Source organism: Meleagris gallopavo, chromosome 5, assembly GCF_905368555.1.
Source record: "Meleagris gallopavo chromosome 5, MGAL_WU_HG_1.1, whole genome shotgun sequence".
NCBI lineage: Eukaryota > Metazoa > Chordata > Aves > Galliformes > Phasianidae > Meleagris > Meleagris gallopavo.
Genome location: NC_139408.1, coordinates 25,146,912 through 25,172,006, shown reverse-complemented (window position 1 = coordinate 25,172,006; position 25,095 = coordinate 25,146,912). Strand labels below are relative to the sequence as shown.

At 37.6% G+C, this 25,095-nt stretch overlaps 1 protein-coding gene across 1 annotated transcript; it reads left to right on the top strand.

The window, feature by feature from the left end:
- VPS39 (VPS39 subunit of HOPS complex) lies at window positions 1-23,973 on the top strand. Its single transcript, XM_010711297.3, has 25 exons — window positions 1-237; window positions 1,622-1,687; window positions 2,954-3,018; window positions 4,126-4,168; window positions 5,211-5,305; window positions 6,320-6,418; window positions 7,084-7,176; window positions 9,064-9,247; window positions 9,726-9,846; window positions 10,203-10,323; window positions 11,155-11,284; window positions 12,480-12,622; window positions 13,400-13,543; window positions 14,088-14,229; window positions 14,422-14,508; window positions 15,229-15,302; window positions 15,833-15,931; window positions 16,175-16,292; window positions 16,754-16,882; window positions 17,331-17,433; window positions 18,300-18,345; window positions 19,130-19,279; window positions 19,432-19,566; window positions 20,158-20,249; window positions 21,479-23,973. Exons 1-25 carry the CDS (start codon window positions 165-167, stop codon window positions 21,552-21,554), a joined length of 2,628 nt encoding a protein of 875 aa, XP_010709599.1. The 5' UTR covers window positions 1-164; the 3' UTR covers window positions 21,555-23,973.
- Window positions 23,974-25,095: the final 1,122 nt, after the last annotated feature.

Here is a 25,095-nt window from a genome sequence, read left to right as displayed (position 1 = left end):
AGGAGGGTGGGGCTTCGGCGCGGAAGCGGCGGCGGGGGCTGCCGGGAAGGGCGGGGAGCTGCGGGCCGGTGGGGCTGCTGTTATTTCTGCGGCGCGGGGTCCCTGCCCGCTCAGCTCCCGGCCGGCGGGCGCTTCTGCCGCCAGTGCTCGACGGAGCCGCCGCCATGCACGACGCCTTCGAGCACGTGCCGATCCTGGAGAAGCTGCCGCTGCAGATCGACTGCCTGGCGGCCTGGGGTGAGCCGCCGGAGCTGCGTTCGCGCATCCCCGCCTTGCTTGGCAGTCCCCCTTCGTCCTCGTCGGTAGCCCTCGGGGCCGCTGGCTGCGAGCTGCCCGGCTGCGGGGCGTCTGCGGTGCGGGCCCGGAGCTCGGCCGCTTCAGCGCTGAGAGCGGTTCCCTGAGTGCTGGCTGGTTCCTATCCTTAACGCTAGCGGGGCATTCTAGCCTTAACGTTAGAGCCTGCTTGCTTGTGTTAGTGTTATATAAGTGTATAGGTGGTATTTTGGGGTATGCACGGTGAAAGGGTTGCGCCGCTTGATCGGGTGCGTTGGGAAGGCTGTTGTGGCTGCTTGGGCCGTTCTGTGCTGTGCTGCTGTGGGACAAAGCTGCTATTACAACCCCTTCAGATGCTGTGGAATTGAGAGCCTTTAATCTGTTTACCATAACCTCACTAATAGCACTATAGTTAGGCAATGACCTGTATGTGGTAGAATTATATAGCAAAAGAGATGTGAAAATTGTTTGTTTCTTTGTTGAGATTTTAATCTTTGTCACTATGAAAGTATTTACTTTGCCAGAGTATAAGGGAGCCCAAACCCACAGGCCTCAGATGAAATGGTTGGGTAAAGTCAAGCAATGGAAGGAAGGGTTGCAGGAGAATGAGAATGTATATAAATTCAAGTATCTTAAGTAATGAGGAAGTACCAGCAGTAGGAAGAAATATCCCTGCGTATGTTTTTCCTATGTGATCCTCAGCAAAGAGGAAGCTTTTCAGTCAGATTTTGTGACCTGGTAAAGATGCTATGCCTTTTGATTGCTTTAAGTGCTGTAGTTTGGAACACTCTGAAACTTTGCTGCAGAGTTCATATATAAAATGTTTCTCTTTTATGAATCTTAAGTGACTGCTGGTTGTCTAAGCACTTCAAATGCCACTTAAGCAAGGATGCCACAAGGATTGGTTCAGGCACAGCTGATAATTTTGGGAAGTTCTTATAAAAAGCATGACTTTATTTTAAAACACAGAACTTCTCCTTTTCATTTTTTTTCCCCCTATTATATAGCAGTGTTTGTCCCTGGCAGATAGTGATGCCTGAGTAATAGCTTATTGGCACCCTTGATTGAAAAAGATGTAACTGCTTGTTTATCTACTATTGTACCAGTAAGCAGGGTTTGATGTCTTGGCTGTTGCTTTTGTTTTACTGTTTGGTTTATGGCCATCATGTGGTAACTAGTGCTGCAGTCTAGCACTTGCACAAGAGCACTGCAGGGAAACATGCCTATGGTTGCCATATAAAGTCCTCTTTGGCTTTTGAACCAAGCTTATAGGTGTCAGGATAAATGCAGCTTAATTGGATAGGGCAGTCTTTGCCAGAACTGATTATTTTCTCCTTACTCCTTTTAGAGGAATGGCTCCTTGTTGGTACCAAACAAGGGCATCTTCTTCTTTACAGGATCAAGAAGGACGTAGGTAAGTTGACTGTAAGAATGACACAAGAATTTGATCATATTATTTTTTTTCTTTCATGTCAGATGTTGTTGTGATGTTAACACAAATACATGTGATTGATGATTTTCCCTACTTAGAGTTTAAAGAATGTGTGAGATCTTTAGTAGAACTATACACACTGTTTATCAGGTATTTAAGGAGGATAGGTAGTAGTATCAGCCTGTTGTTTGTGTTAGAGTGTGTTTTATAGAAGGTTGTCAGATCTTTCTTTTGCAGAAAGTGTAATTTCTGAATGCACTCATTGTGCATAAACTTGCACAAAAGCAGTGCAGTGAGCTTATTGCTGCAGGTTTGCTTGTCATCTGCTAATGAAAGGTTGGATTACTAGATGAATGAAAGAGCAAGTTTATTCGGTGGGCTCATCAACATCAGGGGTTGGGAGGAAAGGAACTTCGCTATTTCTACTTTCTCATGTTTCTACATTTCTCTCTACCTCTTAGTTATAATTGCTCATAGGCTATTCTGGAGATGCCACAGAGAATGCTGTTCTGTTTGAAATTTAATTGATTTTCACTGGATAGATTTATATTTTGGGTTTCTATATATAGCTGATAATTATTGAATGCAGTAATGCAGTATAGCATGGGACAGCAAAGGAGAAAAAAAATCCAAATGTTTCTATCCAGGATTATCAACTCTTGGAAAGATACTTGTTTGTATCTGATTGAGACTGAATTCAGCTTGCTTTTTCTGAAACTTATAGGACGTCTGTTCCAATTGGAGCATGCTAGTCTTGAGTTGCTAGTGTCTTATCTCACCTGGTAAATTTCTCCCCCTTTTTTGCATCAGTGCCAGGAGAGGTTATGTCATCAGAAAGTGTCTGTAAGTCTTTATCCCTAAAACTCCTTTTAAACCCTTGTGGTGTAGTGTTTATTCCTTGTCTACTTTGCAGTGATGTGTTCCTTAGCAGTTTAAGTTTTTGATACTTGATTGGTGTTGATAAATTCTTTATGGATATCTTTGTATGTTTGGGTTTCAAGATGCTTAAATCTTGTTATCTGAAATCCCAGCAAGGTAAAAATGTAACTACTGATGAAGTTATCAGACAAGTACAAATAGTGTTATTTGAATTCTTACCTGATGATGTACAAGGCCTTCTGATGCATTTATTGTTAAGCATCTGATTTTGCTTTCATAGTTCTTTGTGGTCTATTTAGTGTAAAATTTATTCTGCCATAAATTTAAAGGCAACTTCAGTTTATATGCTCTCTCAAATCTTTCTGATAGGTTGCAATAGATTTGAAGTGACACTAGAGAAATCCAACAAGAACTTCTCAAAAAAGATTCAGCAGGTAGGAAATAACATTTTCTTGGCATGCGGAATCATATCCCTTGTGTTCAGACAAGAAGTGCAATCTTACTGTACTTCTTGAATCTCTGCTAAATTTTAAAAATTTCTATGAGTCTATAATAGATTTTTCTAGGGGCAGCACAGTCAGGTGTTCTTGCCCGCTATTTTCCCATATCAGCAGGTGAGTTTGGTGTATTCACTGAAGCAGAAAGCTAAGCATTGGGATATACAAGCTTATTTCTGACATTTATGGAAATGCTGTTATTTGCAGTAAATGCTCAACTGCTCTGACAAAATAGTTGTTATAGCAACGGTAAGACACCAACAGATTGATATAATTTGCCTCTGGATAAACTGTAGCAATGTGAATATAATTCACATTACCTGGAATTTAGAATTAAAGTAACCGATTATCTACTGATAAATAATCATGCAGTCATATGATTATTTTTAGTGGGGGAAAAACTTTGGTTCATTGGTTATGCGCAGGAAAGCATCTATGTCAAAAAGATTATGCAGCCTCTTTTGGTATCCCTTGTGCATGTTGTTTAGAGGTACGCCTGTACTAGAGTCGTAGAATTGCTTAGGTTGGAAAAGACCTTAAAGATCATCAAGTCCAACCACGACCTAACCATACTACCCTAACTAATAACCCTCTGCTAAATCATGTCCCTGAGCACCACATCCAAACGGTTTTTAAACACATTCAGGGATGGTGACTCAACCACCTCCCTGGGAAGCCTATTCCAGTGCTTAACAACCCTTTCTGTAAATAAGTTTTTTCTGATATCCAACCAAAACTTACCCTGGTGCAACTTGAGGCCATTTCCCCTTGTCCTGTCACCAGTGAGAAGAGACCAGCCCCGCTCTCGCTGTAAGCACCTTTCAGATATAGAAAGCGAGCAATAAGGTCTCCCTTCAGCTTCCTTTTCCCCAGACTAAACAGCCCCAGGTCCTTCAGTCTCTCCTCATAGGGCATATTCTCCAAGCCCTTCACAAGTTGTGTTGTCCTTCTTTGGACCTGCTCCAGCACCTCAGTGTCTTTTCTGTAGCATACCAATTGTTTTTCGTTCATGGATGAAATCAATGATAGAATTCTTTCTTTCAGATTCATGTTGTTTCTCAGTTTAAAATTCTGGTCAGTCTGTTAGGTAAGTAAGGAAAATATTTTAATACTTAATGAAGTCTTCCTGGTGCAGTTACTTGGCTTGCCTGTGGTGTACCTTCCACATGTGCATAGTGCTTGAGTTGCTGAAAAGTTGTCTTCTAGAATTTAGGCTTTTTCATCTGGCGAAGGAAGCATTGTGCAGCTAAGAACGGGAATCAGCTTTGCTTGTTGTAAGCCAACTTGAAGAACAAAAATGTTAATGCTAAGTTTCATGACTAAACATAGAAAAAACGTGCACGTGTTGAAGTGTGTGTGTATGCATCTACAATTTATATACATAGAGGCCTATGTGCATTCACATAGATACGTACATATAATATGTATGTATGCAGACTGTAGAATAGTCTAAAATTTCTGTTGTACAAACTTGTTTGATGCATGAAAAACTTACCACTGCTATGTGGCATCAAACACAGCTTATATGCAGATGGCAGTCTTTTACCCTGTTGTGGAAGATCTGAATTTGCTTGTTTCAGGCTTCCGTTTAACCTTATGATCTTCCTATGTCTGTTTTTGCTTATGTTGCTACTCCCTTTTCTATGATCTCCAAGTCCCGGCTCTCCCAACTCCAGCATGCATAGATTTCGGCTGCCTGCGTCCTCGTGCGTACAAAAATTTGACCACAGCACCCTCTGCTTGAAACTGTTCACTTCTCACTAATTTCAGGAGCCAGTTCAAAATGGTCTTTGTTCATACAGTATTCCATCACAAGCTTGCCCTGGTCTAGCCTGTTTGCTGTCTCTTTCACTCCCACTTCCTCTGCTTGTTTAGCACCTATTCTCAGTTCCTTCATGTGATTTTTACCAGATCTGGTGTTAGTCTTCTTTTCTGCATGCGTACTCTTGTATTTCTGTGCATCAGCGCTTACTTTTCAGTTTTTGGGAGAAGATTTCCTTTCTTACAGTCTTATTTTCTCTAACAAGTTCTTCTTTTTATGCAACCATAAACTGCAATAATTTGTATGAATTAATGGTGAACTCAATGTGTTAAACATTGAAAAATAATTGGAATTTTGTTTAAAACAGAAAATAACATTTATGTCCATGACCTGTTGACGTTTCAACAAATCACTACAGTTTCCAAGGCAAAAGGTGCATCTCTCTTTACTTGTGACCTTCAGGTAAGATGAGGAACACAATGGCACGGGTGTCCTTACTCCCCTTCTTTTTAAAAAGAAAGTTTTAATGTTGCTGTGTAGATTTGGTTCGTTAATTTTGTGTTTGTTTGTTATATATCACCTTGTCTGTTTTATTGTGACCTTGAACTTCAAGGCATTCCTGTGGTAACTATGAGGGCGGCTTTTCTGTTTGCATTGCATCACCAAGCATTTCCATTGCTTGTTTTATTCTATTTTTGTTTCTGTTAAACTGCATTGGTTCAAGGAGTCCCATAATGGTTATGGCAGGTCCAGGCCATAAAATAGTTCCATGAGGTGTAACAATAATCTGTTAGTATGCTGTGGTTTATTGACTCCTTTGTATCTGAGGTTTTTCAGCCTACTCATATTGTACAGAAATCTGGTCTGTAACCAGAAGAGATGGCTTAATGCTCATCATCTGTACTTTTCATCCCACTTAGTATTCAAGTATTTTCTAGTAAGTATTGAGTGTTTCCTAAGTGTTAAAAACTAGTGATGTCTTTTAAAGTGCGTCTCATCGCTTCAAAGTTCCTTAATGTTTGTAAGGCACTTAGCTTTCTTAGTATTTTTTGTCTGGAAACTTTTCCATTGAGATGTAATATGAAAGGTAGTCATTAATGTTTAGTGTTATTAACATAACACATTCTTTGCATTGTTCATTTCTTTTCCTGTACTACATAGAGCTTAAGCTGTTTATCGTGGTCTTCAGAGTTGGGCTGACAGCTCTCTACTTATCTTCTGTTTCTGTGTGTATCTGTATTCAGCACTCTATTTTTTGTATTTCTCTTGTGTCACAAATGCTGACATCTAACCAAAGTTCATTTTCAGCTACACCACTTACCTACTCTGTGTTTTTGTGCTTAGAGACTCCCATTCTGGCATGAATGAACAAAGCTACTCTTCAGATAGCTTTGCTTCAGGCTGAAGATTCTTTTGACCTTGTATTATCTTCTTTGTCTGTTAGTATTGATGAGTTTAGGCCTGTCTTTTTTACAGCATTCAGATAATGGAGAAGAGGTGCTGAGAATGTGTGTGGCAGTGCGGAAGAAGCTACAACTTTATTTTTGGAAAGACAGGGAGTTCCATGAACTACAAGTAAGTTGACTGTTTTGATAGCCTAGCATGACTGTAGGAATTCTATTTACTGCTTTTTTCATGCAATCCCTTCTAAAGGCAGTGCTGACTTTTAGAGTATTTAGAATATCCAAATCCTGTTGGTTTTATAGTGATTTAACAAAGCAGCAGCACATAAAGGTGCAAATGCAGGGTTTAAACTACAATTGGTGGCATTAGTATAGTTTCATGAATTAAGGAATAGGCTGTGTTCAGTATTTTAATATTCCTGTTGTAGTATGTTTGTAAGTAAGCGAAATGTATTAGCATGCAGCTTTTATAAATGCGTATGTAGCAGTAACGCTGGAGGTGGATCCTGAAAAAACCTCCCTGATTCTGAAGTTTTTCAAGTATGTCATTAAGTTAGAAGGTAGTTGCTGACAACAAACCCGCTGCACTTGAGAATACCACAGTGATAAAAGTAAGAATTGGAAATTTTCAGTTATCTCTTCTAGGAAGTTGTGCAACCAACCAACAGCATTGCCTATTTCTGTGCACGAATCTGGCCTTTTAGTTGAACATTGCTTTTCTTGACCAGCTGAAGTCAGGTGTGTGTCTGCTAGGGAGCTTGATAACAACAGTTCTTCCTGTTACACTCCTATTTTGATTTTTCTCTTGTAACAGTCATTTTGACTTGTTTTCCTCAGGGTGACTTCAGTGTACCCGATGTACCCAAATCTATGGCCTGGTGTGAAAACTCCATCTGTGTAGGCTTCAAGAGAGACTATTACTTGATAAGGGTAAGGACAGATTTTGAAATTTAGTGTTTAAGGAGAAATGAATAGCAGTAGGGACTGTAGAATGCTCCTGTGTTCACAAGTTGAGCTGACAAACAATGACAAACTATTTGGTATTCTTATTGTATGTGATTTCGGAAAGGGCAGTCTAAACATAGCCAAAGTTTTGCCACAAAGAGATCTTCTCTTTGTCACTCTTGGAACTAGTATATGAAGGTCTTTAGGAAAAAGATAACACAAAAACTTATGTTTTAGTTGGGCAGCAGAGTTTGTAAGCTCAGCTTGCATTTTATGTAGTATTTTCAAGAAAGAACTTTACTCCAAAATGATGGAAAGACCAAGAGTATGTTCTGATTTGGGAGAAAGAGCAACCTTGTGATTTTTTTGTTTGTTTGTTTTGGGGATTGGTTTTTTTTTTTGTTCTCTTGCTGAATAGTAGTAATTCCTGTTTGAAAGTCTCTTAACTTACTGCCATTCACTTACTATTACAGTTTCTGCTTATGCTTAATTTGACAGCAATACTTGATTCTCTTTTCTGCATTTAAAATTGGTTTCTGCTGATATTACAGGAAAATGAGATGAAGGTGAGGTGTACCTCATTTGCATACATCTATTTATTGAATGGCAACTCCGTTCTGTAGTTGGCAGGAAAATTGCACGGTAATTTTACGGCCAGTTCAGATTGATGCTGTTGGTGGAAGCAGCCCTTTTCTGTGTCCTTCTTGCTGATTCCCACTGTTTTAGTGGTACAAGTCTTTCTGTGTCTGCTCAAGGAATCAGAGTTGAGGTTTGCTATCATCTTTGTGTTGGCTCTGGTGCTTGTCCAACCTGTTGCTGAGCAGCTTGATTTCACTGAATATGCATAAGATATATTCATGTTTTTAAGGAATTGTTCTCTGCTGTTTAGCTGATGGTTTATAGGAGTTCTTGACTGTAACACAAGGGAAGCAGCAGGAAGATGTAGTTGGAGCTGAGGGAATAAGCTTGTCTGTTTTGGCAACAGTGTGTTGTTAGGTCAACTCATGAAACATCACTTTAATTTTGTTTATTAAATTTATTAATTTATTTTTTTTATTTATTTTGTTGGAGAATGCATTTGAGTTCAGATACCTGGATTATCTGTGGCCACAGCAGTGAGTGGTTAAGGCAGGGAAAAAGACTGGGGAGTTTGCTTTAGTTTTAGTTTATTTCTTTGTTACAGTATTACTTACGCTAGAATAAAACCATGTTAAAGTTTTGACCTAACTGAAATCCTGCAGTTACACCAAGAGATAATTGGGCATTTTATGTGCCTGTATGATACATGTACTCAGCTACTATCATGTGTAGCAGAAATACTGAGTCATGGCTTGAACCAGTGATTGAGGTAGGAAGGCAGGGCCAACCCAGAGAAGCTTAGCTGCATGCAATGCACCTGAATAACCAGAAGGGTTGGAACCAGGATCCACCCCTGCCCAGACCTCATTTAAGGGCTGGCAGTGGAGGCAAGGGTATCTTGCATACCTGAGGCCTTCTGAAGGTAAGCAACTTCTTTCCTTTATTTCTGTGCACATGGGTGTTGTGTTTGAGCAAACCCTCACTTGCTGCAGCCTAGGACCTTGCTGTTCTGCTGTCATTGCTGAGCATTCCATCATGTTACATCATGGTAACAGGAATATGTCATTTCTGACACGAGTATTAATTATTTCCAAATGATCATAATCTAAATAAACGTTAATATGCAGAAAATTCTTTCTGCAATTTTAAGTTACACTTGTCGTAATTGTGATTAATCTGAGTTGAAAATAAATCTCTCTACTAGGTAGTGTATTTCTTGCTTTCAGATACTTTCTCTTTTACATCTTTGAAATGTTGTTTGGAACAATAAGCTTTCTATTTTCTTTATTCTAGGTGGATGGAAAAGGATCCATCAAAGAACTATTTCCAACAGGGAAGCAACTGGAACCATTGGTTGCACCTGTAGCAGATGGAAAAGTTGCAGTTGGCCAAGATGATCTAACTGTTGTCCTCAATGAAGAAGGGGTCTGCACCCAGAAATGTGCATTGAATTGGACAGATATTCCAATAGCCATGGGTGAGAATTAGCAGTAACTTTTTTTTGTTTGCCTCTTTGCTCCTTTGTAAATGATAGAATAGTTATTTTCACAGTGTTTAAAAGCTGGCTGGATTTGGAGTGTGACAGCTGGCTTCTAGAGTGTTTTTAGTTTTATTTTCCAAGTGCAGTGAGTCCCGCTTGTTTATTTTTGTTTCTTTGTCATCTTTACTCCTCGCCTATTTTCTTCTTGGAAAACAGGCATATTGCCTGTTTCTTCTAAAGGAAGAAGATTTGAAATGGAAGACGATGCAGTTTTTCTGGGCACTTGAGTGCTGCAGAAATTCTGTATATTGAAAGATGAACAAAAAGTCTTGTCTGTAAGCAAGTTGCTGTCAGCACTGGGCATTGATTTCTGTGGCTAATAAGAAAACAGAGACAAACCTCAAGGAAAATTGTTCTTTCATGACACAAAATCAAGAGAACAATTAACTTATATTTTCACCTGTTTCTCAAATAGAACATCAGCCTCCCTACATCATTGCTGTTCTGCCAAGGTACGTGGAGATCCGCACATTTGAACCCCGACTGCTGGTACAGAGTATTGAGCTGCAGAGACCACGTTTCATCACCTCTGGAGGGTACTGAGTAGAACATGATTGCTTTTGTTGAGCTGTCTGTGTGGTAGCATGCTCAAAAACTGGGAGAAGAGCTCTTCATACTTTCCTGGCTTAAGTAGTAGCATTGAAACAGTTTGTTGCTGTTTATGAACAGAAAAATGGGTGCAATATCTTGAGGAGTGAATTATAAGAATAGAGCATCTTTGGGAATTCCTGATCACTGGAGATGTTTCTGCCCCTTCCTGCTTTGCAGTATTGCTTAATTTGCCTTTGTATGTGAGTCATAAATGCATAAATTAGCCAAGATTGTTTCTGGTAGAGCGTTACTCTTTTTCAGCATTAGAATGTGGTAATTAAACTTTTTGGCTTCTTTGCAGGACAAATATTATATATGTGGCAAGTAATCACTTTGTTTGGCGACTCATCCCTGTGTCCATAGCCACACAGATCCAGCAACTTCTGCAGGATAAGCAGTTTGAGTTGGCTTTGCAGTTGGCTGTAAGTACTCCAAATCCTTTAGGTTTGCAGTAGAATTTTCTTGTACAAAAGTACGCAAAAGAATGTTTGTCTACTGCTTGACTGCAGCTAGGCTGAAGAGCTTAACCTCCTTACTTCCTACTTTGCACACACTCTCAAATTATATATATTTTTTTAATGTAAGTTTTAGAGTTATGCTGCCAGTTTTCTATGTTGATGTAGTTGTTTTAGATTTTGTGGTGTCATCTTGCATATGAGTTACCTCTCTTAGGTGTTTAATTAGTTAACCTTCTTACAGACTTGGTCAGTTGGACTTTAAAGCCTTTGGACCAATTGTAAACAGTGTTGCTTAGCTTTGTGTATTTTGTTTTATCAATGGCCAGGAATTTTTGTAATAGCCCTGTATGTTACATAGTCATTTCTTAGAGATGCTGAGGCAGTGTATTTCATTCCATTGCCTATACCGTTTTAGGATTTTCTGATTTCTGAAGACTTCCCTGGAGTTACGCTAAAATAAATAAATTGTGTGTATGATTGTGAACTTGGGGGAAAAAACTAAAGGAAATAGCAAACGACTGTAAACATACTTTCTGTTGTATTGTTAGCCAGAGGTGGCTTTCAAACCTTCCAGGCTATCTCAGTGTCTCAGTTAACGTAGCACATAAGAATTAATATTGGAGGTCTTCACTTAAGAAGAGTATCCTTTTTTGAGCATAGCAGGCTTTTGGATTTCGTGTTCTTTCTACACTATATTCTGTGATTCTGTAATGTTAGTCCGGTAATTTGTCTAAAGCGTTTTCTTCTCATTTTGTGCTGCCCCAAATTTTTTAATGTTTTTCAATTTGTGTGTAGGAAATGAAAGATGATTCGGATAGTGAGAAGCGACAACAAATTCATCACATAAAGAACCTCTTTGCCTTCAACCTCTTCTGTCAGAAGCGCTTTGATGAGTCAATGCAAGTTTTTGCCAAGCTTGGTACAGGTAAATGCTTAAGTTGACCTTAAGATAGCTGGCTTGGGAGAAATGAAATGAAGCTTACAGATCATTGTATGTTTTGGTTTCCTTTTTAAAATAATATTGTCTTGTGCTGACCACTCTCCTTGTGAATAGCAAATAGTCTAGGCAACTGTTTAGCCTCTTATAGTTACTGTGCTCTACTCAAACTATCTGAAGTTAATTTAAATCATGAAATTGCCCTTTGTGCGGAGTATATTTGTATTGTAGCCTGTTCTTGCAGTGTGTGTAGCATACATGCAGATTTTGGAGGCTGGAGATTTCTGCACATGTAAAAAGTCTACTTTTAGCTTGGAGTTGGAAATAAGAAGCTTCTGTAGATCTGCTACATTCTTGTCCTCTGATTGAACTGAGGACCCTAAACCTTGTTTTTGCTTTAAGGGCTAAGCTACTGAGGCCAGGAAGCTTTTTGGTGGTTTTGGAAGCTAAAATAGTCTCTGATATTCTTCAGGTTTGTTTTAAGATTTGTTTTAAGATACTTGGAAGATTGCCTGAAGACTGGTCTGCATCATAAAATACTGCTTAAGACTGAGATTCTTTCATTGTTGACAGACAGCACATCCCTTATGCATTTGAACTTAGAAATTTCCTTGATGATGTCTAGCATTATATTTACTTTTGAAAGCTACTTGAACTTGAAATATTTTGAACTTTAATTAGAGGATGGAAATTTGGAATTTATTTAAACTCCATGAAAACAGAGGTGTGTTAATATGAATAATACTATATTCAGTTCATGTTTCAAAAACCTGGTAATTTTCTTTTTTTCCTGGAAACATTACTTGTTCCTAGAAATCCTGTCCTACTGTCAAAGTTGTCAGTGTCAGGATTCTGCAAGTAGAACAGTAGAAGGATGATAGTGATGGATTGCCCTCTGCGTGTGACAAGAGCACAGGTTGAAACTTCTGCTTGGACTTTAAAACAGTCTTTTTCTTGCTGATTTTGCCTTATTCTAGCTTTTGTGTTTTTTTTTTTTTTTTTTTCTCCTCATGGTAAACAATTTCAGTTACCTGAAATCTAGTGGACACACAAGTTGATGAGGCAGCTCCATTGGAAAGCTAACTTTATGTTTAAAGTTAACTTTACATTAAAGCTACGTTACATTTAAAGAGTTGGCAACATTATATGTTATGATTACTAATACTAGTTATTTTTTGCTTAGATCCCACTCACGTGATGGGTCTGTATCCTGACCTACTGCCAACAGATTACAGGAAACAGTTACAGTATCCCAACCCCTTGCCAGGGCTCTCTGGGGCAGAGCTGGAGAAGGCACATTTAGCTCTGATAGACTACCTAACGCAAGTGAGTACTCCTATGTCTGTTTTTAGAGCAGGGTTATTCAAGATGCAACATCTTCTGTTGGGCAGATTTTTGCAGGAACCAGTATGTCTACTCCAGCTCTGTTAGGCTAGCCTTACTAGACTGTCTTCATGGTCATATGATTTCTCTGAGATCTGGATAAAATTTACTCCTGAACTCAGATCTGAATTTGAGTCTGGTATTTTATTTTCAGTAGCTTTCTGAAGAGGTCTTGGGCTCTTGACCTTTTGTTTTTGTTTGGTGACTATTATGAAGGGCACTCTATTCAGGAAATTGGTCTAAAGCATGCACAGTAAAGTTGAACAGGAGGTAGTGGATAAAAGATCTTTCTGACCTCTTTATTTTTGTGCAGCTGGACTCTGAATTGTTCTGCTGTTATTCTTACTAGACTAACTGGGAACTTGTGTGTTTAGGAGAATGTTTTTGTGCCTTGTGGTTCAAAATGTAGGTTGTTCTCCAAATGTTTTAAATGTCTCCTGATTTCTCAAAAATGTCTTTGCTCAGGTTAACTATATATTTCAGGCATCTTGCAAAACTACACTTGCAAAACTACAAAACAAATTTATATACCTTAATGTGGTTGAAAAGATGGTACGTTGAACAGTTGGAAATAGTAAAAATTCTTAAGGAACCAATTGATTAAATAAGTTACTTGTTTAGTTTTTTTTGTTTTGTTTTGTTTGGTGGGATATATTTTCTGGGGTGGGATTGAGAAATTCGTGGCTTATCCATGTTAAATTTTCATTTGATGTCCTTCAGAAAAGGAGTCAGCTGGTGAAGAAGCTAAATGATTCTGACCATCAATCTAGTACCTCACCCCTCATGGAAGGAACACCCACAATCAAATCCAAAAAGAAGCTGTTACAAATCATTGATACCACTCTGTTAAAGTGTTACCTCCATGTGAGTTTCCACCTGACTTAGAGGTTATTCCTATTAAAATGCAAATTCTGTTGCAATATCAGGGTGAAAAAATTGAGCAGGATTAAGGGGTTATGTCAAATTCTCGAACAACTGTCTCACTTTTGGTTAGAAATGATGTGAGAGGCTTTGGTCTCAGCTAGTTTTCTCATTTATCAGGAGGCAGTTTCATGAAAGAAAGTACTTGTAGGAGCCTCAGTGAAGTGAACATTGTCTTGCTTATTTGTTTTGACATTTTAACCATTGCTTATTGTGTTGCCTTTACTGTTAAATACAGCAATGTGATCTTTGTTGTCACTAATGCTTTTCAAAGCAGACCTCTTTTCTGGAAGGGGAATAGCTTTGTACTGTTTTCCTTCTCTCCTAATGAATTACAGAATGGAACTTCTTAAGGAAGATGAGGCTTAATATAGAATGTTAAGCTCTTGCTTCTTGGGCTATTTCTCTGTTTCAGCTCACTTTGTGCACTGTAAGTTTAGGAAGAACATGTTAGAAATATGTTTGATTGCTTTCTTTTTGCTTGCAGACAAATGTAGCACTTGTGGCACCACTGCTACGTCTGGAGAACAATCACTGCCACATTGAGGAGAGTGAACACGTACTGAAGAAGGCTCACAAATACAGTGAGCTCATAATATTGTATGAGAAAAAAGGTCTGCATGAGAAAGGTAGGTGTAAGGTTGGGAGGTGGAGAGGGGAAGGGGTAGGAGGATACGCTCTTAATCTTGTGTCATTATTGCCTGCATGTTGTTTACAGCAAAGCTTTTTTTTTTTTTTTTGCTCTCAAGTAGCTTGATGTGGCTGAAATTGGAATGATAGTTATGCTTGTAAAGGAATTAACCTTTTTGTTTGTCTGAAAGCATTACAGGTGCTGGTGGATCAGTCAAAGAAAGCCAACTCGCCTTTGAAGGGTCATGAGAGGACAGTACAGTATCTGCAGCATTTGGGTAAATGGCTACATTGTTTCTGTGGAAGTGTTGCTCTTTCCAGGTTTTAGTTATTCAATCGTTCAGAAACTTCATAGATACTATCAAGCTAAAGCACAATCTAGTCTGCTTCCTTATGTGGTGCAGACTTTAAGAATTACATCTCAGAAGTGTCCTGTTTAAACTTGAGAATCTTATTGGTAAACATTCCTTATTTCTGACTTAAAAAAAAAAAAAAAAATTCAACTGTAAGAAAATACACCATATTATTTTGTATTTTATTCTGGTAATGGTTTGTCATCACTGATGAAAGGGAAGTCTTACTTCTGGGATAGGCTTTCCAGTGGAAAGTCTAGCTACTGGTTGCTGGGCTTTGTAGTGTCTTTCCCAAAATGAAGAGTCTTATATGAAGCTTTTGTTTTCTGTGCATAGATAAATCTAAATTATAACCTGTGTCTAGATTAATCTAGGTTATGACCTAACAGTTCTAGTTGCTGGTTATATAACGTTGTAGTAGGAGATTACTTAGCTTGGCTATTCATCTTTACTTAAGACCTTTTTTGGTTTTGTTGTTGTTGAGAATAGTCTCTTCCCATATGATATATTATTTAATTCTAAATGCACAACAAAAAGAATTTTACTATCACTGAAACTTGGGTATCTCTGAAAGCATCTGCTTGTGTTGTGAGTAGGTAGATCTTTAGGATCTGGTGCTGAGCACTGCCACCTCCTGTGTTCTAGGCGCAGAGAATTTGCATTTGGTATTTTCCTATTCTGTCTGGGTGCTAAGAGATTATCCTGAAGATGGACTGAAGGTAAGTTTGCCACTGAGATTCTTAGTGCAGCATATGGTGTAAGAATGCATGTAGTAACATTAAATCCAATGTAGTGTCTGATATTGTCTGCGTTCAGCATTGTAACAGAAAGCTTAGCAGTAGACAGTAGATCAAGACAGTTTATCAGTCTTTTTTTTTTTTTTTTCATTCTTGGAATATCTTGTTTTATAATAAGTGGCTAAGAACCCCTGAGTTTAGTGTAACATTATTGTATGAGAGCATGATTGAATATTTAAATGTTAATTTCCTCTTCTTAATTTTCTTTGACTTCTGTATTTGAGAGGTGTTGGGTACTGTAAAAGATATGTGCTGACAGAAGTGGAAATTTGGTGATCTATTCAGATGTGAGATATCTTCTGGATGTCTAAATAAGCTGCTTGGATTTTTTTTTTAATACTGCTTGTGCTTACTCTTCAGGCTTACATAATGATATGCTGAACTTCATTGCCTCAGAGAAAATACATTGCAGCACTTTAAAAATATTCTGTGAATAAAATTTCATTTTACAGATATTTACAGAAGACCTCCCTGAAGTGGAAGCATTGCCACGAGACAAAGTGCTCAGTTTTTTGATTGAAAATTTTAAAAGTTTGGCTGTTCCTTATCTGGTAAGAACTCAATATTTGTTACTGCATTATGTTTAGTACACGTTACATGTAAGCCTTCATTTCTCAAAGTGTACATGGTAGTGTCTCAGAGAATGCTAGCTTTGCTGTAACTTGTGCAAAGGAAATAAAATCCTGAGGTCAAGCTTGGTAAAAGTAACCATGAAGTATGGAGTTGTTGCTTGCTTTTAGCAAATTACTTTCCAGAGTAAGTATCTTTAACTGAATCAGAACTTGTGTTCACAGGAACACATCATTCACATCTGGGAAGAAACTGGTGCAGACTTTCACAACTGTCTGATCCAGCTGTACTGTGAGAAGGTGCAGGGCTTAATGAAAGAATATCTCAACTCTTTCCCTGCAGGTATGTTTTAGCCTTTTCTGGGGCTGGGGGGGCTGAGACAGCACAGCGGAACTTTCACAGTGTATTGCTTTAAACCTTTACTCCTCATATTGATCAGGAGAAGATAGCCTAAACGATGAAAGAAAGGGAACAATAGAAATTGTTGGTTTGTAGGTGAGTCTAGTTTCTTGCTACCTTGGAAATCTTAAGTGACCAAGTTACAACTTTGCTCATGGCTAAAAGAAATGACAGATACTGCTCACTTTATTGTGTTAAGGACAGAGGTGGGTTGTGATTAACCATATACTGTCTGATCAGACAGTAATTATTGTCTGAAATTATTTGTCAGGTGCACCCAACTATTACAAATGTAACTGTTTCATTAGAATGTGGTTTATCCTAATTTTATTTTTTTCCTCTTCTGTGGAGTAGTGTCATGAAATAGTTGTAATATGGTAACTGATATTCTTTCTTTCATACAGATAAATCTCCAGTGCCTGCTGGGGAGGAAGGAGGAGATTTAGGGGATTACCGGAAAAAACTCCTCCTTTTTTTGGAGAAGTCTAGCTGTTATGAACCTAGTCGACTAATCAGTGACTTTCCCTTTGATGGTGAGTTCAGTTTTTTTAGCCTAAACTAAACCTTTCTTCTATTTTCAACAGAACCTTCTCAGTTATTAAGAATCATAGCAACTAAAAGCAGAGAAGATGGCTAGAGTCACTGTGTGTGTATTCAATGTATGTATGCTGGCAGAACTGTTTTTCTCAGTCCCACAGGACTCATTTAAATGCTGCCTTAAGACCTTGTGACATCTCCTAAGTATTAAGTATTTAGCTGAACCTTTAGATGAACTTGAATTCCTCAATAGTTTGTTATATCCTGAAGTTACTTGAGAATTTAGTAGTATTACTATCTCTACTTTATAGTAGACTTAGTATAACTTTAATATATAATGTTTAAACTGCATTTTATTCTTTTTTCTGTTAATCTGGTTAGTAATGGACCTTATGTTGTCATTTTTAAGTGTAGCTATTGACTAATCGTTCATCCTACCACTAGGCCTTCTAGAAGAACGTGCTCTGCTCTTGGGTCGTATGGGGAAGCATGAGCAAGCTCTGTTTATTTATGTTCATATTCTAAAAGACACCAACATGGCTGAAAAGTAAGGATTTTTTTTTATAGATTTTTGTAGTGAATTATTGCTGTATGTAGAGCATGAGTGCTATATGGTTTCAGAATCTTGTGTCCTTGTTTCCTTGAGTTTTGGGATCTTCAAGTTATCTGTTGATTACAGGTAATGACGTAATCCCCTTGTGGAGTGCCTTTTCACATTCTTCTGTTATTGCACTTCTTAGCAATATTATTCACGTTAAATGAGTTCTTTGTTTCCCTCTTGTCAGATGTGGCTTTCACTGGTTACTTTCCACTGGTTTCTTTTAGTTTGTGAGCTTGTGGATGTTGTTTTGCTTGCCTTCTGTTATCACAGAGATTCACTAGTCCAGGTGCAAGTTAAGTTCCTTCATTTAGCACAGCCCTGTAGCAAAAATGTGTTGGTTTTTTTTCTGGATCCATTGTGCCAGGAAACCATCTCAGTGAATCTAAAGTACTTATGAGAAAATAGAATCAACCAGTACTGGCAGGAATGTCTGAAAAGTGAGACCTGTTCAATCCAGCTTCTTTTGAAGTTAGTTTCATGAAATGCGTAGCAGAGACATCTTTTCCTTGTGATTCAAATACAATAACGTCTCCACTCCGCCCCCTTCCTTTCATTTTTTATTTATGAAATCAAGGTATTAAATTCAGTTTCAATGTGAAAGTTTTGTAAGTTGATTGGAAGTGGAAGACATGCACAAAACCTCCCTTTTCTCAGCATTTGTAACCAGTGCTGCATGTCCTGATCCAATTGATCGGAATTGGATATATGGTCACCTGCCTCAGCAACTGAGCTTTTAGATGGTAATTTCTCTGGAATAAGTTTCTGGGTTCCAAATCTGTCCATGCATTTCACTTGATTCTTCTCTGTTCTAGCTACTGCCATAAACATTACGACAGAAACAAAGATGGCAACAAAGATGTAAGTAGCTCCATCTTTGCAGACTTTCTTTTTCTGTAAGGATGTTTTTAGACCCTGAATACTTAACCTTTTGGCTTGCCTGGGCCACAGTGAGTGAAGAGGAATTGTCTTGGGCTGCATATAAAATATATATTTAATGTATATAAGTAATAAAACTTATTTTTTAATATTTTTTTTCTTGAAGCACAGAAAAAAGGGACAACAAAAATATAAAATTAACAGGTTGGATGCATATGTAGACTGCTTGTGCCATGGTAGGGAGTGTAAACTTTTTGCTTTGTATAGACTTTGGATTTTGTGTGAGGTGAACAGGAACCTATGTATAACCTCTTGGGATTTAGGAATTACAAGCTCAAACTTACTTTATTTTTTTGTTTTGCGAATGCTACTGCATTATTTGAGTTGAGCATATATTCTGTAGATAAATTCTTGATGCAATTTAGATGAATAATTTAGATGCATTCTTGTTCCACTTAGATTTACAAAAATGTTAATGATAAAAATAAAATTGTTGTTTTCTAAAGATGAGTTATATAAGATAAATGAAGGAGGCATGATTAAAAGATACTACTTTTATAGAAAAATCTTAACATAGAATGTAAGTCTTAAAAGTCTTTGAACATCACTTACGCATTTTTTTCCCGTGGTTTTAAGAAAAAAGCTGCTTAAATGACTCTTAGAATTTTGAATGGCAAAATAAATAAATAAATAGTACTTCATTAGTACTCTTGCTTCATAAGTTCATGAGTGTGATGATTTCAGCGGCTTTCCTTTTGGGTAACAGGTCTATCTATCTCTGCTCCGGATGTATCTCTCCCCACCTAGTGTTCATTGCTTGGGACCAATCAAGATGGAAGTGCTGGAGCCTCAAGCCAATCTGCAGGCTGCTCTGCAGGTGTTGGAGTTGCATCACAGCAAACTGGATACCACGAAGGTAGGAAAGACTTGTACGTACTTTAAGTTTGTACTGTTGGCAGAACCTAGTGGAGCAGGTGTGTGTGCAGGATGCTACACTGAATGTGAGTGAACTTCTATTTTGTTCTCTATTTGCTGTAATTTTTCCTAACTAGATATATTTTGCTTTAGGCAATAAACCTTCTTCCAGCAAATACACAGATTAGTGAGATTCGAATCTTCCTAGAGAAAGTCCTTGAAGAAAATGCCCAGAAGAAAAGATTCAATCAAGTACTCAAGAATCTTCTCCATGCTGAGTTTCTGAGGGTAAATACCCATAACCCAGTGGAATTGTGTTGTAAAACTAATGTTCGGTATTTCAATCAACTGTTCCTTATATGTGATGTGTTTCCTCTGGATGGCGTTGTGGTTCATCTGAAATTAGTAAATATGCACCAGATAGTTTGAATGTCCCCTTTTCAGGTATGATGGCAAGTGCAGTCATTTTAATTTGGGTGGAGCTTGTGCCTTTGTGAGTCTTTGGACTTGCTGTGCCCTGGGGTGCATTGCAGGATGGTCTTGGAGAGCGTGGACTGGATTTCTTCCAAGAAAACTAAATCAGATGATGCACTTCAGTAGTCAGCTGAATTGCTCTTTATGGGTGGAATGCTTTAGTCTGTGGTTCAAACTAATTCAAAATAAAATCCTGGAATACCTGTAATGCTGATGTTGGGTCTTCAGTACCACCTGCTCTACTCTACACAAGACCAAGTCCTTATTTTGCATAATATTGAATTTTGTGCAATGTTGCTGATGTCACTGAAAATTGAATGTTCTGATAATTTTCAGTTTCACCAGTCTAAAAAGGAACTGTAGCATGGTATTGCTCTTTAAGCAAGTTTATTTACTGTCCCGTAGGTTCAGGAGGAGCGAATCTTGCATCAGCAAGTAAAGTGCATTATTACAGAGGAGAAGGTGTGCACTGTATGTAAAAAGAAGATAGGCAACAGGTGAGAGATCACATGCTTTAAAGTTTGGGAAACAAAATTAAATGTGAATCAAATCTTAAAATGTGTGTATACATGTATGTTTGTTATATGTTTGTGTGTGTGTGTGTGTATATATACATAGAACACAGAAGTATGAAGGAGAAATCTGAAAAGTGTTTGAAAAAGAAAGTATGTCATTCAACAGAGAGGTTAAGGGAGCATCAAAATCAGTGAAGTTTATTGCAAGATTTTTAATCTTGCTTTCAACAAAATGGAATAAAATGCCATCAGAAATTCTCAAGACATCTTACTTTACTACTCTGGATGGCAGAAAATCATATCAGATACTGAGACTGTTTTTATAAGAACGCTGCCTAATAGCTGCTTCTTAGCTGCAATTTAAGGAGAACAATGTAAAGTATCTCAAACTAAGATGTGTGTGGAATAGCTCTATATCTAATGGCTTTGTGATTCCCTGTCTAACTTATGTTTTGAAGTGTAGCGATCTTACTACATGTAAAAGTAGAACTGTTTCACTTGATGCTTAGATTCCACTAACTTTTCTTCTGCTATTCCTAGTAAGTAATGATGGGTTGGTATAGAATGTTATGGGCTTTTTTTTTTTCCTAGTTGAAACTCCAGTGGAATGCTGTATGATCATTAACTGTTTATCTTGTTGATGTGAACTGTTCCAAAATATCATTAGCATTCACAATTACAGGAAATAGTTCTTTTTCTTTTCCAAAATATTTTAATGAACATGAGTTTGGCTATATTAATGCTTTGCATTTTCAAGTTTCTTATTGGTGTATAGCTTGTAACATCAGAATTAAAGTTTGCATATATGATGTTGGTTTGGTTGTCTAGGGCTTTTCTAATGCTGTGAATTTCAGTACAGATTTGAAGGGCTATCATGTCAGTAAGTCACCACATGATCTCCCAAAAACTAGAACGAAACTTAAAACCAAAATCAGCTACAAAATGGTACCAGTGATTTCTAAGAAAAGTGTGCCTATAAAAATAAAAATAGGTTGTGTTTTTTTTTTTTAACGATACTCTCAAAATCCATAGAACACTTCTGTCTGATTTTATCAACAGCATATTCAGGGTGAAATCTCAATAGGAAGGAGTCAGTTATGTGTAAGCACCTTTTTCTGATTTTGACACTTGTCTGTTCTTGTTCCAACAGAGAAAACTGTATTTGCTGCGTTTCAAAAAAATTGATCTTTTTGTGTTCTCTCTCTTCACAGTGCATTTGCCCGATACCCTAACGCAATAGTTGTGCATTATTTCTGCTCCAAAGAAGTCAACACGTTGGATACCTGACCTGGACTTATTCAATAATCCCAACACTCCTATGAAGTTCAGAAGTGATGGCTTAAAAAGTTGATGCTTCTGAGATTACTGAGGCTTGTTTCTAGGTTCTCACTAAGTAGAAGTCATTTGTATCTAAGGACAGACTGTACCTCTGTGGTCATATTGATTTATTAGAAAATGACTTAATCTTGTCATTATAATGCTGACAACTATGTTGAACCTCTCAGTACTCAGATGAAGAATAAAAACTGATCAGCCATAAGCTTTGTAATGCACTCCAACTTGTGAAATGAATCGTCAGACAATTGTAAGCTGTTCACAAGTCAACTTTTACAGCAAGTCCTCCTTGGGGTAACAATGTTGTAATTTGGCCTTGTATGTAAATAGTCATTCAAAAAAGAAAATGTATTTTGAGTCATTGCAGCTGTATCACCATCGCATGTAGATCACTGGATGTATGGCATAAAGAAGGCTTCTATGCCTATTCGAGATGTAGAAAATAGTTTTATTTTCATCACAGTAATGGGAATATTTAAATGTTGGCCAAAGGAATTTGGTTATTGATGTTCAGTGTTATCACCTGACTTTCAGATAAAAAGAATTTGCACGGGGGGTAGTCAGGCAAACAGCAGATGCATCACTGAAGAGCTGCTTTTTTTTTTTTTTTTGAGAACTGTAAATTGAATTAATTTGTGCGCTGTTGGCTGACTTTGGTCACTCTTAGCATGACTGGAAGCTCAGAGACTGTTCTAAGAAGTTCACATCTGTATTCATACAAAAAGCAAAGAACACCCTGGAAAGCAACTTTTTGAGGGATTGAACTACAATTATTGCTTGAACTTCTTGACTACACTTAAGATGTTATGTATATAAAGCTCTTTGGTCACTGTTTCACTTCCCAGCACTGGAGTAAAATCTAGACTATTTCAACATCTCTCTTTTTCAAATGCTTTGGAACAACTGCGTTCTGTGCAGGCTGGTACTGTTCCTAAGTTACTCTTGGGCCAGAGGTCTAAATTGCAAAAACTGGGTTGTATCATACTCCTTGTAGGCTGTAATCTCTTTGTCTAACTTATTTTTCCGTAAACTGTAATCTATTGCACATTGATACTGGAAATACTGAAATGTGTGATTGGTGCAGAAAGAATGTGAGCAGCAGTATTGAAAAGGAAGAAGTAGCACATAACTTAATTGACTTGATCTTTGTCTCCAAATTGACTCCAGCAACACTTATAAATTTGTAATGATTAGATAATATTGTTCATGATATGTAACTATCAGATGTTACATCTTAATGATTGAGTAATAAAGCCTTTCTGTCTAAGGTGTAACTAAATCTCAGCTAACTTTGTAGGTCTGGTTAAGCCATTGTTACATGGATGTGTTTTTTAGGAACAGGTCTGCAGTAAACTGTCAGGAGTTCTAATTCACTTTAATTTACCACTGTTTATGGTTTCCTTTGGTAACTGTTTTCCTTTTCCACGTGTTTCTATTTATTGTTTATATACTGTGCATTCCTATGAATTTCATGGTCCAGTGTTTGCTACTTTTGTGCTTGGATATCTTGGGTGGTATTGCTACTAATGTCTTTCTGTAGAGTCTGGAAAGAGGGAATCTGTGGTATTAGTGTTTTTAACCTCGTATTTCTTCTATTTGAAGAAAAGAGTCTAAAGTACTTATATTCAATTTGCACATTCTGTATAGGTCTTTATATACTAGTTCAGATATAGAGGGAAGATAGTTTGGGAGAGTTGTGTTTACAGATCATTGAGATTGAAAGAAGGGTATTTATCAGGCCCTGTATTCTTTATATACAAACATGACAATATTGCTCTGATTTTTATCTATCTTAGATTTAATACTATTAGTATGATTTTTATTTACTTTCATTGTCTACTACCTGGAGAGTGGTATTTGGATATGAGGAACTTCATTGTGCTCTTACTTTCATGGTTAAGGTTGTGCCTCTGTTCATCTTTGTTGCATAGCCTTTACAAAGAAGTGATTTGTGCTGTATTTTCTTTTTTTTTTGGTTGGTTCTTACAGTGTGGCTTGGATTTACTTAACCATACAGCAGGTTTGTCTAAAGCAATAGATTGTAATAAATATTGTGAACCAGTGTGTGTTTCAGTCATTGTGCAGTTAAGCTTTCTGTGCTACTCAGTTTATTTTAATAATCTTTGCTTTCTTCTTAAAGTCAGATTTAATGCAGGGGCTCTCAGCATCAATTCTGCTTTAATGTGTAATTCAGATAAGGCCATGTCACCTGAGAGTTGTTACTGCTTCTCAACTTCTGCTTTGGATTTATAATATGTTAGTATGTTTGTGAATGTTCTCAAAATACTACTAAAAACACTTTTGTATCCTTTGAATAATGTTTTTGAAAGTCTTATACAATTAAATACATATTTACTAGAGAATACTAAAATCATTGATGTGGTTTTTTGAGTGGTGATATGCTGTTTCAGGGGGAAGGTGATTGAACAACACTGTGCTGAATTCAGGAAATATTTGCAGTTGCTTGACTTTTTTAGGTCAGACTACTGAAGCATTGGAAATAGAACATACGTGCTCATTTTCCCATTCTACAGAAATGGGGGATACTGGCTCTGAGGTGAAGTCTTTGTCTCCCTCACAGATAGTTGAACTGGAGTGGGGGAAACAGCAACAAATAAAGAACGAACAATCAACAAAAAAACACTGAGAGCATCCTTTGGAGTCTTGATAAAGGGCTCATCTTCAATATTTATGCGTATTTTAAGTACTATATAATATAGTTAGTGGTGTATGTTATTTGGTTCATACCTGCTGACAGAAAATTAACTGAAATGTAGATACACATCTGTCTTGACTGCTGGTACTAATGGTGCTAATGATACTACCGATACTATGCTGGTACTAATCCCCCTAGAAATGAAGTTCTCATATGTGAGGCCGTCTTTCTCATTTTGTGTTTTGATGTTATTTTCCTGTTTGCTTTCTTAGTTTCATAGGAGTGGACCGAAGTAAGCAGTTCTTTGGAAATTAAGGTGGCTGTCAACAGCGTCTCTATAGCTAAAACTATTCACAAACAGTTAATGCATGGATCCATGACTATGAAACAGTTCTTATATATGTTTTTAAAAGCTTTTAGACTTTCTTGAGAGAGAATTTCTATAAACATTAGATTCCTGTGGCGAGATTTCATTGGAAGACAGCAGAGAACTTCAGGAAAAGGCAGGTAAGCCTGACTTAGATGCAGTTGGGCACTCAAAATAGTACATGTTGCCTCAGTTTTCCTGTTTTTCACAGTCATGATGCTTATGATTCTGCTTTTTTTTAATAAATAAAACAGAATGGGCCTCTTAACTTTCAGTGTGATGGTAAGGTGAAATGTAAAGAAAGCACTTTTTCAGATGTGTTTACATAGCACTTAATACGTCATGAGAGTTCAAAGCAATCCTGGCTGTTCTGCACTGGTATTATATTTGCTTTTTTGCCTGTGAATTCACTGACTAGTACTGACTTGTTTGTGCTTCAAGTACCATTGCCTATGCTTAATTAATTTTCT